Source organism: Chlorocebus sabaeus, chromosome 23 (genome assembly GCF_047675955.1).
Source record: "Chlorocebus sabaeus isolate Y175 chromosome 23, mChlSab1.0.hap1, whole genome shotgun sequence".
In the NCBI taxonomy this organism is placed as follows: domain Eukaryota; kingdom Metazoa; phylum Chordata; class Mammalia; order Primates; family Cercopithecidae; genus Chlorocebus; species Chlorocebus sabaeus.
Window position 1 is genome coordinate 25,692,819 of NC_132926.1, and position 14,532 is coordinate 25,707,350.

Here is a 14,532-nt window from a genome sequence, read left to right on the forward strand (position 1 = left end):
TGGGGAAGTAGGAGGGATGCAACCGGATGGGGGGATTAAAATGGAGCAAGGAGAAATTCTCAGGGGTGATGGATACATTCGTTATCTTGGTTGTGGTGGTTTCATGTGAACAGACATATTTTAGAATTTATCAGATTGTAACTTATCAGAAGTGTACTTCAGGAAAGCTGTTAAAATTTTAAATGTGAGGTATACAAAATAAACAATATAGGCATGCATTACTTGATGAGGATACATTATGAGAAACATGTCATTAGGTGATTTTGCCATTGTGTGAACATCATAGAGTGTCCTTACACAAACCTAGATGGTGTACTCTACTACACACCTAGGCTGTATGGCATAGCCTGTTCCTCCTAGGCTACAAACCTGTATGGTATGTTCCTGCACCGAATATTGTAGGCAATTGGAACACAGACGGAAGTATCTATCTAAACATAGAAAAAGTACAGTAAAAATATAAATCGCGTTATGGTGTTATAATCTTATGAGACCATCATTGCATCAGTACAGAATAGTATTCAAGGTATGGTTTTGTTAAAAAATACATATGCATGGAAAATGTTTGATAAAACAGTCAATTGTTCTTTTTTTTTTTTTTTTTTTTTTTTTTGAGATAGAGTCTCATTCTGTTACCCAGGCTAGAGTGCAGTGGAGCGATCTCAGCTCACTGCAACCTCCCCCTCCTGAGTTCAAGTGATTCTCCTGCCTCAGTCTCTGGAGTAGCTGGGATTACAGCTGCCCACCTCCGTACCTGGCTAATTTTTGTATTTTTAGTAGAGATGGGTTTCACCATCTTGGCCAGGTTGGTCTCGAACTCCTGACCTCTTGATTCACCCGCCTCGGCTTTCTAAAGTGTTGGGATTACAGGTGTGAGCCACTGAGCCCAGCCAAAACAGTAAATTGTTGAGAGTGCTTGCCTCTGCAGAATAGATTTCAGAGACACTTTCATTTTCAGTGATTCACTGGTTCTGTTTCTCAAACATCTACTGAGCATATACTGTGTGCTAGGTACAGCAAGAGGTCTGAGGAATACAGTGGGGACAATCCAGACAATCTCCCGCTCTTTCAAACATATAAACATGATGAGAATGTGAAAGAATGACAGTTATAAGGAATAAAAACCAATGTGCTATTTATATACGGCTACTGTGCTAAATGGACTGACTGGGTGAAGGAAATCTTTCTAAACAGGTGACATCTGAGCTGACACAAAGATGACCAGAGGAGCCCTCAATGAAAATGTCTAATAATGCATTTTATAGGCCTTAGTGAGGACTTTAGATTTTATTCCAGATGCAACAGGAAATCAATGGGAAATCCTTTGTGAAGAGGTGGAGCGATTTGACATTTTGAAGACTACTTTGGCTACAATTTGTATAATGAGGCTAAAAGGGTAAGGCAGCAGACAGTGAAGAGACTGTTGCAGTAGTGCAAGTGAGAATGGATGGTGGCTTGACCTAAGGTGTGGTGTGTGATGCAGAAGGGCGAGTGAATTTGGGCACAGGTTTCAGGTAGAGCTCACATGACTTATGGATTTTATTATGTATGCATACCTGTGTGTCTTTTTTCCTTCAGTTAGAAGATATTTCTTTTGTTATTAGAAACATATAAGGCTATAAAACTTCACTATTTTTGAAAACAGTTATTAAAAACAATGGAAAATAGTGAATTTGAGGGCTTTTTTATTTTCTTTAAACAGTGATTTGAAAGCACTGCATATAGCTCATATATTTCAGTATTAAAGTAAGTAATTAAATGTAAAGGTAAGTAATTATTACTTTTTACAGTTACAAGCAGGTGTATCTCTCAGTTGAGATCAGTTGTCTGTCAATTTCCAGAGAGGCTGGCTAACACATTTGCTAGACATGCAATTCTTGCATACAGACCCAACAGATGCACCCAGTACCCTGTTTTCAAGTCTTCTAAAACACATTTCCGAGTATCTTGACATGACTAATTCTTTACCAAGGAAACTTATTTCAGAATGTTTTACTCAACACATATCAGCTGTTCTTCTTATGTTCGTAAAATCTACCTTTTACCACTTCCAGTCTAATAAGAGCATTTATATATTTATGGAATTATTCCTAATATAGATTAGAAGCGTTGGTGAATAACAGCCTGTGGCCTATTGTTGTATGACTCCCAAACTAAGAATGCTGTTTAAGTTTTGAGAGCTGTAAAAAAGAAAAAAAAAAGTTAAAAATAAAACTAAAATATTTACTTTCTGGCCCTTTACAGAAAACGTACACCAACATCCATAGAGGGAAATGACCAAACTAAACTAGTGAGTTAAACAAGTTTAATACAGGTAAGACTATTTGTCTAAAGTTCAACTAGAAACAGGTCTATGACAACTAACCAAATTGCCAGGTTGGGAAAACAAGGTATAAATTAAGAGCAATGCATAGAACAGGTATTTCTTAAATGCTTAAAACTGTCTCTATTCTGTCCAAGGCAGAATTATCATCTGACTCTCCATGTTACAGGGTCACCTCATTACTCCTTCTAGGGTATAGGTTTCTCAATGACAGTAAATATGTTCACAATACTCTGTACTTTAAGTACCCAAGACAATGTACTATAGGTTCCAGTTACATTTTATAAATAATCATTGGATGGCTAAATTCATTTGCTATTTTGGATGGTTTTAACATCCTGACTCCCTCTCTTTTACTAAGCACACAAGAAAGCAAATCTATTTGAAATTTAGTAGTGGCACTAGTTTAATACAATTCAAGACTTTGGATAACATTCAGATAAAATTAGCCACTGCACCAAGTTGCTGAATTTCCATAATTATGCTAATCAATGCACACAATGCAAGTAATGCTTTGGGGGAACGTTCACGTTACGCTCGCAGGTGAAGGGGGATCAATCCGAGGCAGAGCAAATGCATTAATAATCCTTTTCAAGCAGCAAATTCTATCACCTCACTAAAAAACAAAAATAAAAACTAAACAAACGAAACCAACCAACCAAAAAACAAAACCACTAAAAGAACCCCACACAATTTGGAATAACAGTGGTTAATAAAGGCAAGGTATATATGTAGGAATCACTGCTACAGCAACAAGAAAGAAAAGAAGGTATGAAAGAAAAGGCTTCTGTAGGAAATAGTGGTTAACAGAGAAGGCTTGAAATCTCTGTCCTGCTACAAGTATGAAGCTTTTGACATGAAACTTCTCCAAGCCTCAGTTCTTTAATCTACAAAATAGAGGCAGCAATAGTCCCCACCTCAGTGGACAAATCTGCGGACTAAATTAGATAATGAGACTGCATGCAAAACAGCAATATGCCTAGAACAGGGTACACACTCTGTTGTGATTATTTAAATATCATTTCAGAATGTAGCTGTTGCTATTGAATTATTATTGTTATTATTATTATTATTTTTGAGATGGAGCCTTGCTCTGTTGCCCAGGCTGGAGTGCAGTGGCGTGATCTCGGCTCACTGCAGCCTCCACCTCCTGGGTTCAAGCAATTCTCCTTCCTCAGCCTCCCCAGTAGCTGAGACTACAGATGCTCACCACTATACTTGGCAAATTTTTGTATTTTTAGTAACGACGAGGTTTCACTATGTTGTCCAGGCTGGTCTCAAATTCCTACCTCAGGTGATCTGCCCACCTTGGCCTTCCAAAGTGCTGGAATTACAGGTGTGAGCCACTGCACTCAGCCTGATATTGAACTGATCCTAACCAACACCAGCTACATAGTGTAAAGTCTTAATGAAAAACAAAATTCTAGTTCTTTAGTTCTGTGTTTCTAAAAATGGCTTTGAAGCACTTGATGAATAAAATAAACAGCAATATTATCATGCATTTGTATACTATTTATGGCTTTTCCACATTTGCTGTCTTGCCTTATTTGCGACACAGTCTATAAAGTTGGGTAGCATGGGGTTGTTACCTTCTATTCAGCAGGAATGGAAAGAGGCTCAGAGAGGTCATCACACTTGCTTACATTACCACTGCTGTGATGATACTCAAAGATTCAGAAGTGAAAGCGAATTCATCTTACTACCAGCATTACTCCCCATCCCAGTCCTCTGTACCCAGCTGATAGCAAGATCAATTCCTCTAGATTCAGATTCTAGAACAACAGTAACGCCTTCTTCTCTCAGCAGAAACTTACTGGTCGGGACTGGATTTCTTTGGCGTAGAGAGGTTGTAAGAATTCGGAGTCTCCTTCTAGCTTTAGACCTTTTTCTGTGATCCTCAGGTTTCCCATTCCATCCTGAAATAGAACACAGAGATAACAAGGAAGATATGATTAGCCAAAATTTCAAAACACCTCAGGCTGTCAAAAATGGAAAGTTATTGCCTATTTTTTTTTTTTTTTGATAGGCGTGGAATGAGGATGGGTATTCAAAGAACATGTAAAATATTAGGAGGTATTGTTCAATGCAGTTATGCATATTATCTTTTTCACTCTTTCTGAGAAAATTCTATTCCAAGCAATTTGAATGCCCTCTAGTCATCCACATATACAGATTGGGGCAGGGGGCAATTTTGCTAGGCAGCACAGAAAGAATGGAGGGAGAAGGTAAGTAGGAGGAGAGAAAAGGATAATACTCCAGGAAAAGTAAAAGATCCTATTTCCAAAACTCTACAGATACTTCAAGCTGGCAGCCTGTTGGTTAAATCCAGACTTTGGACATGTGTGTTTGAGTCACAAACATTTAAAGAGTCAAGTTAGTTGCTAATATTTTTTTTAAATATTTTGTTATGGAAATAATGTAAAAGTAGAAAGAACAGATATCAAACACATATGTACCTAACACTCATCTTCAACAATTATCAATTTATGGCTATTATTATCTATTATGGCCACCTACGCTCCCCTTCTTTGTTTAAATATAACCATAATCCCATTACCACACACATACTCGAGAAGTAACAATCATTCCTTAATATCAAACACCCAGTGTCAATGTTCAAATTTCACTAATATTTTTTCTCTATAATTTGCTTTTTTGAATTAAGTTCCTTCCAGCAATTGTTTGCTACATAAAATACTAGATCAGTTCCTAAAATTTCCAGTCATTTTCTCTCTCATACATCCACACATATACAAATATATACACATATACTTTATTTGATAAATGTCATTTTAAAAATAGAATTTCCCACAGTTCAGATTTTGCTGAACATTCCCATACTTTCATGTAATGTGTTCCTCTATTTGTTATGTTTCCTATAAATTGGTAGTTACATCAAGAAGCTTAATCAGACTCAGGTGCAATTTTCTAGAAAGAATATATCCTAGGAAATGGGGTATATTAGTTTTCTATTGTTACAGTAACAAATAATACAACTTGGTGGCTTAAAACAACACAGATTTATTATCTTACAGTTCTGTGTGTTAGCAGTCTGACCAGGACACAATGGGCTAAAATCAAGGGGTCAGAAGGGCTATGTCCGTTGCTGGAGGCTCTAAAGGGAGAATCAATTTCCTTGCTCTTTCTGGCTCCTGGGCTCATGGCCTCACTTCCATCTTCAAAGTCAGCAGTGGCTGATTTGAGTTTTTCTCACATAAAATCACTCTGACACTGAATCTTCTGCATCCTTCTTCCATTCTCAAGGACCCTTGTGATTTCACTGGGCACATCTGGATAACCCAGGATAATCTCCCCATTTGAAGATCACCTGATCAGTAACTGTAATTCTATCTGTAATCTCAATTCCCCTTTTCCATGTAATGTAATACATTCATGGGTTCTGAGATTATACATGAACATCTTTGAGGTGGAGTGAGGGACATTTTTTACTTAATTCATGGGATATTCTTCTATCGGTAGGCACATAACATTTTTTGCCATGAAGTTATCAGCCAGTGTAGTCTTTGCCTAGAGGACCGACGATTTCACTAGAGGTTTCAAACTGGTTATATCCTAATTCTATTGTTCTTAATTTACTTTCATCTCATCAACTATCTGCTAACTCTAAATTATAGTTGACAGAGGAATTGATAGAGCTGGATTTTCCCTCCTTTATTGTTGATCTTTAATATACTGAATTGGCTATCTAACATCTTCCACCTAGTATCTTCCAAACCAATGAGGATTCTACTGTTTAACTATGACTATAAACATTTTCACTTGTTTCATTATAGCCCAATTATTATCATTATAATTTTCTAATTTCCCTACTTCAGTAAAGGAGTTTTTTCCGTTGACTGCTGCACCCTTTTAATACAACCACGTAGTCTTTGATGGACGTCTCTCTTCTATGTGAGATGTTACAGGGTAATCCTACAGTCTTTCCCCATGATTGTAATCAGCCATTTTTAATAAGAAGCCCTGGTTCATTTCAGTGAGAACTGGTATTTAGAAACTACAACTGGGAGCTTTGGATACTGATTGTTACTGGGTGAGGCTTTGTTTCTGCGGAAAGAGCTGGAAAATAAGGTATGTGTGTGTTGTGTGTTTAGTAAAAATAATATGATTTAACATGAAACTTCAACTCAAATTCAGGACTTGAAGATTTCCATTTTATCTCATGGATTTTATAATGTTACTACCTTTCTTTCATACCAAAAATCCCTTTTCTGAATAATACCAACACGATTATTCATTTAACTCACAACACACACAGAATAGTTTCAGAACACCAACGTCACTACTGCACTAATATTATGGTTAATAAAAAAAAGATGTAGAATTTGTTTTTAAAAACCTTTAAAGTATATCCTACTAGGAAAATACAGTCAAACCGTGGAATTTCAAAGTCACTTGAAATAATTCCTTTCTGTGGGGTTATTCTGTTAACATGATACCCAGTGAGATTTGTTTCATTTTTTCTTCTCATTTTTTCATGACAGCTTTTTTAAAGTCCAATTTTGTTTTATGTAAACTATGTATGTGGCACCAAAGTCAAATCTACAAAATAACAAATATTCAAATAAGTCAAATTTCTATTTTCATCCCTCCACCGTGTTTTTTCTCCCCCCAGGAATGTGTGTGTGTGTGTGTGTATGCGCATACATGTGTGTGTTTGGTGTATATACACACACACTATGAACATGCTTTGTTATTTCTTATGTGTTCCTCTATTTTCTAGTAACATTTGAAAAGCAAAATATATGAATGAAAAATCCAGGTTTCTAGTTTCTCCAGTTAAACAGGAATGGCCATGCTGGGCCTGCTCTCCCATTGCCAGAGTCTGCTGAGGTGAGCAGCAGCCGCCCCTGCCTAGACACACCATACGGTCTCTAGTTTGCACAGTCTCCACCCAACCTACCTCACTATGTTATCTATGTTATTTCAGCCTCCTGAAGCTTCTTCTGTCTGCCATTGCCATTGTGCTGTATATCTCAACACGTTCAGTATGGATGCCACACAGGGAGTTGAATGACCAAGTGGAAAATGGGTTCTTTTCCCTATTCTGTCTTCATAAATGTGCTTCAGCCTATGGATCAGAACAGATCCTGCAGGTCAAAATTGTTCCTCCATGGATAGCGTGCCATCTGTATATTTCTATTCTGGCACTCCTGGAGACAGTTCTGCCAAGAGAACCCGACTGGGCAATCAAACCCAGTGTGAGAGGCAACAGGCTGGGGGACATGGCACGTGTCTCACCCGCAGCAGGTGGAACCTGCAACAAAGGGAAAGACGACAATGCAGATGTCCAAAGGCAACTCCAACCCTCCCAAAAGAGACAGACGGATTAGCTTGTGTTTTGGATTGTTAGTCCTCATTTCTGATAGCTGGAGAGGCAAACCTTTACACAGAAACACATACTAAACCTGACTTCTATAAACTGACTATGCTGCTTCATCTGTCTGCATGCTATGTTGACATTTTTCCCCACTGAGGTCAGAAGACATTGATATGTTTACACGCATATGATTACATGCATGATATGATTACAAAACAAACAAGAACTCCTAAATATTCTTAAACAAAAGATTACATTTGGGGTACTACAGCAAGTCTATTCCAAACAACTTCTTTTCTTACACTACATACATATATCCCCTTTCCTCCCCCATTTATTGATGACTGACTTACTATACTCTGTGCTTTTCATAATTTACCTCAGTTCCTTCATTGTTACCAAAAATTATTATGTTAGTTCTTGGATTTTATCCTAAGGAAATAACTGTGTAAATGTGAAAGTATTTAGCTTTAGAGTTGTTCATCACCATGTCATTTAATAAGAGAAAAAATAAAAACTATCGAAAGTCGCATGTTAAAATAATTGAACATACTGTAAGGGAATATGATGTAGTTCTTGCAGAGGAATATGTAAGAGTGCAGGTAAATATTCATGATGCATTATTGACTGAAGCAATCAGTTGAGGGGATACACACACACACACACACACACACACACACACACACATATATATATATATAGAGAGAGAGTCCACTTAAAAATAACTGTTTAATATATATACACATTGATACATATATACACATATACTCATCTGGGTATAACATAAAATTCTCAAGGAAATTTTATTGGAGAAAAATTCTAGGGGAAAATATACTCGAATGTTAATATTTAATATCTTTGTATGTCTGAGTTATGAGTGCTTTCTACTTTCTTCTTTTTGCTTATCTGTACTATTTATTTATTTATTTATTTAGAGACAGAGTTTTTTTGCTCTTGTCGCCCAGGCTGGAGTGCAATGGCGTGATCTCAGCTCACTGCAACCTCCACCTTCCAGGTTCAAGAGATTCTCCTGCCTCAGTCTCCTGAGTAGCTGAGATCACAGGTGCAGGCCACCACGCCTGGCTAATTTTTGCATTTTTAGTAGTGACGGGGTTTCACTATATTGGCCAGGCTGGTCTCAAACTCATGACTTCAGGTGATCCGTCCGCCTCAGCCTCCCAAAGTGCTGGAATTACAAGCATGAGCCACCATGCCTGGCCTGTATGTTCTAATTTTCTAAAATCTTCTAGAAACACCAATAGTAATTTAAATAAAAATCCTTAAGTAACAAAAAATAAAGCTTTCCTTGGTGATTTATTTTAAAAATCAACACTTATCTAGAATGTACACTATATCTAATGTACTAAGTACTATATATAAATTATCCCATGTCATCTCTTCAATGTTATTATGAGATAGTTATTATTTTCCTTATTTTACAAGTGAGCAAGTTTGTTGTTAAGTAACTCGCTCAAAATTACACAGCTAGCTAATGATAGAACAATGAATTTGAACTCAATTCTTTCCAATTGAGACTTTATATTCATAGCCATTAGGATAATAGCTAAGGGTAACCCAATCCTCAATATACACAAAAGTAATGTCATTATGGTTACTGCTGGGTTTCTTATTAATGTCACTTTGATTTTAGCTTATTGGGTAACTGCAGTCAGCAATATTAACAGATAGAACCATCTTTAATCCTAAGCCTAACACCATTCATTTTTATGGTACTTTTATTACACTTTCCCAGGGTCTAGGGGATCCTACTTACAACCCAACATTTGCCCACCCCCAGACATAATCAGAAGGAATCTTCTGCCATTTTTGGAGAACCCACTGTGTGTATAATCAAGTGCTATGTGCCATGACAAGTTACAAGAAGAGAAGGCCCCTCCAAATCCCACCCTGTAAGACAGTCTGTAATAGCCAAATAACAGTGAACAAGGTACAGAGATGACCACAGTTCAAGAAATATAAATCCAATCCAAGCCAAGTAACTCTTTTTGCAATAAGTAATTTAATCTTCCCTCACATACATCTCATGGCAGCAAACTTATCCCAAACGTACCAAATCTCTATTATTTTTCCACTTACAGGATTTCCTATTCTTACTCATGATCAGTTTCACTTTTCTAGCCTACTTCCCTGTCTTTAGGTCTGCCTAATAGTATTTGGTGGGAAAGGTCTATCAAATAGTGTGAATTTGTGTTACTGGCCTCTATTTCCAAAATATAATACAAAGCTATTAGAGTAGCCAACTAAATATTAATATGTTCCCACATTTATAGTCTCCTTTCTAGCTTTGTAACAATCAGGTTGGATTGGAAACCCATCAAAGCACCTTGATATCACCTTTACTAAAAAACATTTCACCTTTTACTGCATAAGAAGTTTTGGACATTATTAAGATTGGAGTTTTAGGTCAATTATGAACTACAGCTTCTCTCCCAATAAGATGTAAAAGAGGTATTTAGAAGATTGAGAATCAGGCCAGCCCCAATGGTTCATGTTTGTAATTGCAGCACTTTGAGAGGCTGAGGCAGAAAGATTTCTTGAGGCCAGGAGTTTAAGAACAACCTGGGCAGCATAGCAAGATACCATCTCTTAAAAAAATAAAAATAAAAATTAGCTGGTTATGGTAGCACATGCCTGTAGTTCCAGCTACTCAGGAGGCTATGGCAGGAAGATCACTTGAGCCCAGGAATGTGAGCTATGATTACGTCAATGCACTCCAGCCTGTGCAACAGCAAAATCCTCTCTCCAAAAAACTAAAGAGGGAGGGCTGGGGACGGTGGCTCATGCCTGTAATCCCAGCACTTTGGGAGGTTGAGGCGGGCGGATCACGAGGTCAGGAGATTGAGAGCATCCTGGCTAACACAGTGAAACCCCGTCTCTACTAAAACTACAAAAAATTAGCCGGGCGTGGTATTGGGTGCCTGTAGTCCCAGCTACTCAGGAGGCTGAGGCAGGAGAATGGCGTGAACACAGGAGGCAGAGTTTGCAGTGAGCCAATATTGTGCCACTGCACTCCAGCCTGGGCAGTAGAGCGAGACACCATCTCAAAAAAAAAAAAAAAAAAAAAAAAAAGGTAAAGGAGAGAGAATATCATTCCTAGAATAATTAGAAAAAGTATGTAGAAAAATAGATGATATTTTACTTTCCTCTTTAAATGGTGAAACTAATTTTCACTAAGGCAAGCATGAAAATTATAGTAGCCCAATAGGGGAATAGCAGGTCTTGACTGAATGAGTGCTGTCCAATGAAGTGCTTACCTGAAGTCTGTAAGGTACATCTGAGATAGAAGGAGGAGGCCAGGCTCCCACTGTAATCCCAGTGAAGATAAGAATTCTGAAAGCCCTGCTCATTGCAGGATCACCAGTGACGATTCCCATACTGGGTGTGGTACTCACTCAGAATAGGAGTTTTCAAAAACACAAGAGCAAATCCTATTATTTTCTCAGTCTAATTTAGAGTCTCCCCTAAGCCCTCAGTTAGATCTTTCAGAAAAGGCAGAGGCTAGGGGCAGAGGAAGAGGGGCACAGGTAGGTGGACTCTAGGGAACCACCCTCTGGGCTGGTCCAAGGACTACAGCATTTGCTCCTCATTCTTTGTCTGGTCTAGACTGGTTAATTGTTTTGCACAGTTTTCTAGAAGATGAGTACAGAATAAAGAGAATTCTGAGTAGCAGGATAATAGACTGAAATATTGGTTCTTTCCACATCACTTCTTTCTTTCCTCATATCTCCTGCCCCTGACTCCCTTTGTCACCATTTCAAACAGGTTCTTGGGCTTTGTAATTCCTTGGCTTAGAGATTTTGAGAATGAAGCAGCAGTAGCCTAACAGCAGTGGGGTTTCCTATCTTTTATAATCTAATTGAATCTCATTGAATGAACTGTGCTAGATGTGCTGGGAAAGGAGGCAAGAAGAAGAGGAGGTATTTTCCCACTGGGATGGGTGGGGGGCGGTAGACAAAAGATCTGTGCCTCCCATGTACTCTAGAGACCATTTGCCTTCCCGTGTCCCAAGGAGGGGTTAAGGCTTCCAAAGGAAATGGCTGTAACCTCACCAAAGTTTCCCTTCTCCAGGAGCCGCAGAACATTTGGACTCCAGGGATCATGTGGTGGGGACCAGTGTTCTCTCAGTATGGCCAGTGCAGGGCAGTGACCAGTGGTCCCAGAGGCCTTTCCACTGGTGCAGGGTAAGATACCAGGATGTCTGCAAAATTCTGGGCGAGGTGGACTTCTGTTGGTTCTTGTGGGATGGGGCTGGAAATTGCTATTATGTTGTTTTTAAGATAGTGCTATTTTTCACATTCTACTGGACACTGCTGAAAAGGCATTTTTGATCTGTTCCAGGATCCACCCCATGCCCAGGACTCCTAGGGATGTGTACAGATTAAAGACTGACGTAAAAACACCCAGAGTTCATATATTTATTCAGAAAAAGGCAAACATTGATGCCTGTTAGATGAGTAGGTTGCAGCCCTATTGTGTAATTTTTGATATTTTGATATGTGTGTAAAACAGTTTTTCCCACTAATAAAATCTATTAACAGAAAAAGGTGCTATTTTTTTGCTCCTCTGATTTTCCCCCTGCATCAGCATCGGATGGGTTTTTAATTCTGTCAGCACATTTTCAGGCTTGAAAGAAATGCCAAGACCTGTTTTAACAAACAAGTCTCAAGATAATCTCTTGCTGGAGCAGTTTTAATGGCAGGCATTACGTAGTTTGGATCCAAGAGTGAAACAATTATATATAGATTGCAGTAGAATGTAATCTTCATGAGGGGTGGGATTTTTGACTGTTTTATTCACTGCTGTAGTCTCAGTTCCTATGGTTTGGCAAATACTATGTGTTCAGAAAATATCTGTAGAGTGATAGAATTTATTCATTCCAAATAGTTGTATTTTGAAAGGTAGTGTGGGGAATGACAAAAATCTTAACATCTATATCTGTTCCTACTTCAGATTCCAATTTATTAGAGTATGTATTCCCAATCACGGGGATACAGTCCCCAGTGGACAAAAATTAATTATTGGGGGGCTGGAGGCATACAAAATTTTTATTCTTTTAATTTAGAAAACACAAATATGTTTACATAAGAAGTATATATACAATATATCTTTAATATTGACATTTCACGGGGTGACAAATAGGGAAAAATGGGTAAACATCCTCTGGGGGAGGGGGAGGGGCAATGTTTTTTTTTTAAGTTGAGAAATGCTATATTAGACTAGTATAAAGTTTGAGACTGCTCTAGCTTTCTTCTCTTTATAAATGGTCACTTCTACCTTTGGAATACTGAACCATCTTCTTTGTAGCTCCTCAGACACTAACACTTAATAGAACGATAGCAACAAAAGTAAAGAACAAACTTCTTAATGTAATCTTCAGCACACTTCATGACTACACCTGCTCACTTCTCCATCCTTGTCTCTCAGTAGTGTCCCTTCACTCTGTCACAGAACATGCTCGTGATTTTTCCAAACCCCTTCCCTTTTTGAATCTTTGTAAATGTTTCATGTCCTTCCCTTGGCCAGCAATACTCTTCCCAGTGCTTCTGCTCCTCTCTGCAGTCCTTAGGTTATGATTAGATGTCTTTTCTGGATCATATGGGATTTTTCATATCATATCTCTCATCTCATATTTCCTTTTATATGTTATATTACATACATTGTAATTGCCCATTTATATCTGTTGTCAGTCACTAAACTTCAAATTTCTTGCAATGAGAAATAAGGTGCTACTTATTATTTCATCTTGGGGGCTCAGTACATTGCCTATACCTAAATATCTAATTGCAAGAGAAAAAAAGAAATTGGCTAAACTAGAGATTGTTCAGAAAGTGCTCATCCATGTGAATTTTAAAGCATTAGTAACAAAAGCTACCATTTCCATATATGTTAGACAAAGCATATGGTCTGCAATGTATTCATTAACCCTCATTGTAACTCAAAAGGGTAGGCACCATTAGCCCCATTTAACAGTAGAGAAAACCAATGCTTACAGAACCTGGCAGTCTAACTCCAATACAAAATTTCTTAACCATCACATGTCATGCTACACTGTTAAGCTTCTACTGTGTGCCCAGTCCTGTGCTAAACACTGTATGAAAAGGCAAGAAGAGTTGCAGATTGCATTCCTTCCTTCTGGGAGTTTCCAACACACACACACACACACACAAACGAGTAGCACACATGATGGCAAGAATGTAGAAATATCATGCACCCTCATATACTACTAAGGGGAACATAAAATGTTGCAGCCACTTTGGAAAAGGGCCTGCCTGTTAAGAATTTAAACACAGAGTTACCACATGACCCATAATTCCCCTCTGGGCTCTCTGCCCAAGATAAATGAAAACCTATGTCCCCGCAAATGCTTATACATAAATGAAAACCTATGTCCCCACAAACACTTATACATAAATGAAAATCTATGTCCCCGCAAACACTTAAACATAAATGAAAACCTATGTCCCCACATTTATACATAAATGAAAACCTATGTCCCCACAAACACTTATATATAAATGAAAACCTATGTCCCCACAAACACTTATATATAAATGAAAACCTATGTCCCCACAAACACTTATACATAAATGAAAATCTATGTCCCCACAAACACTTATACATAAATGAAAACCTATGTCCCCACAAACACTTATACATAAAGGTTCACAACAACATAATTCATCAGAGCCAAAATGTGGAAAACACCTAAATGACTATTAACTGATGAATGGATAAGTAAAATATTCTACATCCATGCAATGGAATGCTATTTAGCAATCAAAAGAAATGAAATACAAGTACCTGCTATAACATGGACAAACCTCAAAAATTATGATAAATGAAAGAAGAC

The 14,532-nt window shown here is 37.9% G+C and overlaps 1 protein-coding gene across 3 annotated transcripts in view; it reads right to left on the bottom strand.

The window, feature by feature from the left end:
• The window catches only part of SGCD (sarcoglycan delta), a 1,043,506-nt gene that overhangs the window by 235,193 nt on the left and 793,781 nt on the right, over window positions 1-14,532 (bottom strand). For all 3 annotated transcript variants that reach the window (XM_038005626.2, XM_073010561.1, XM_008015117.3), the window contains one exon: window positions 4,138-4,239. In XM_038005626.2, the coding sequence (XP_037861554.1) occupies window positions 4,138-4,239 (102 nt within the window). The remainder of the gene's footprint in view (window positions 1-4,137; window positions 4,240-14,532) is intronic.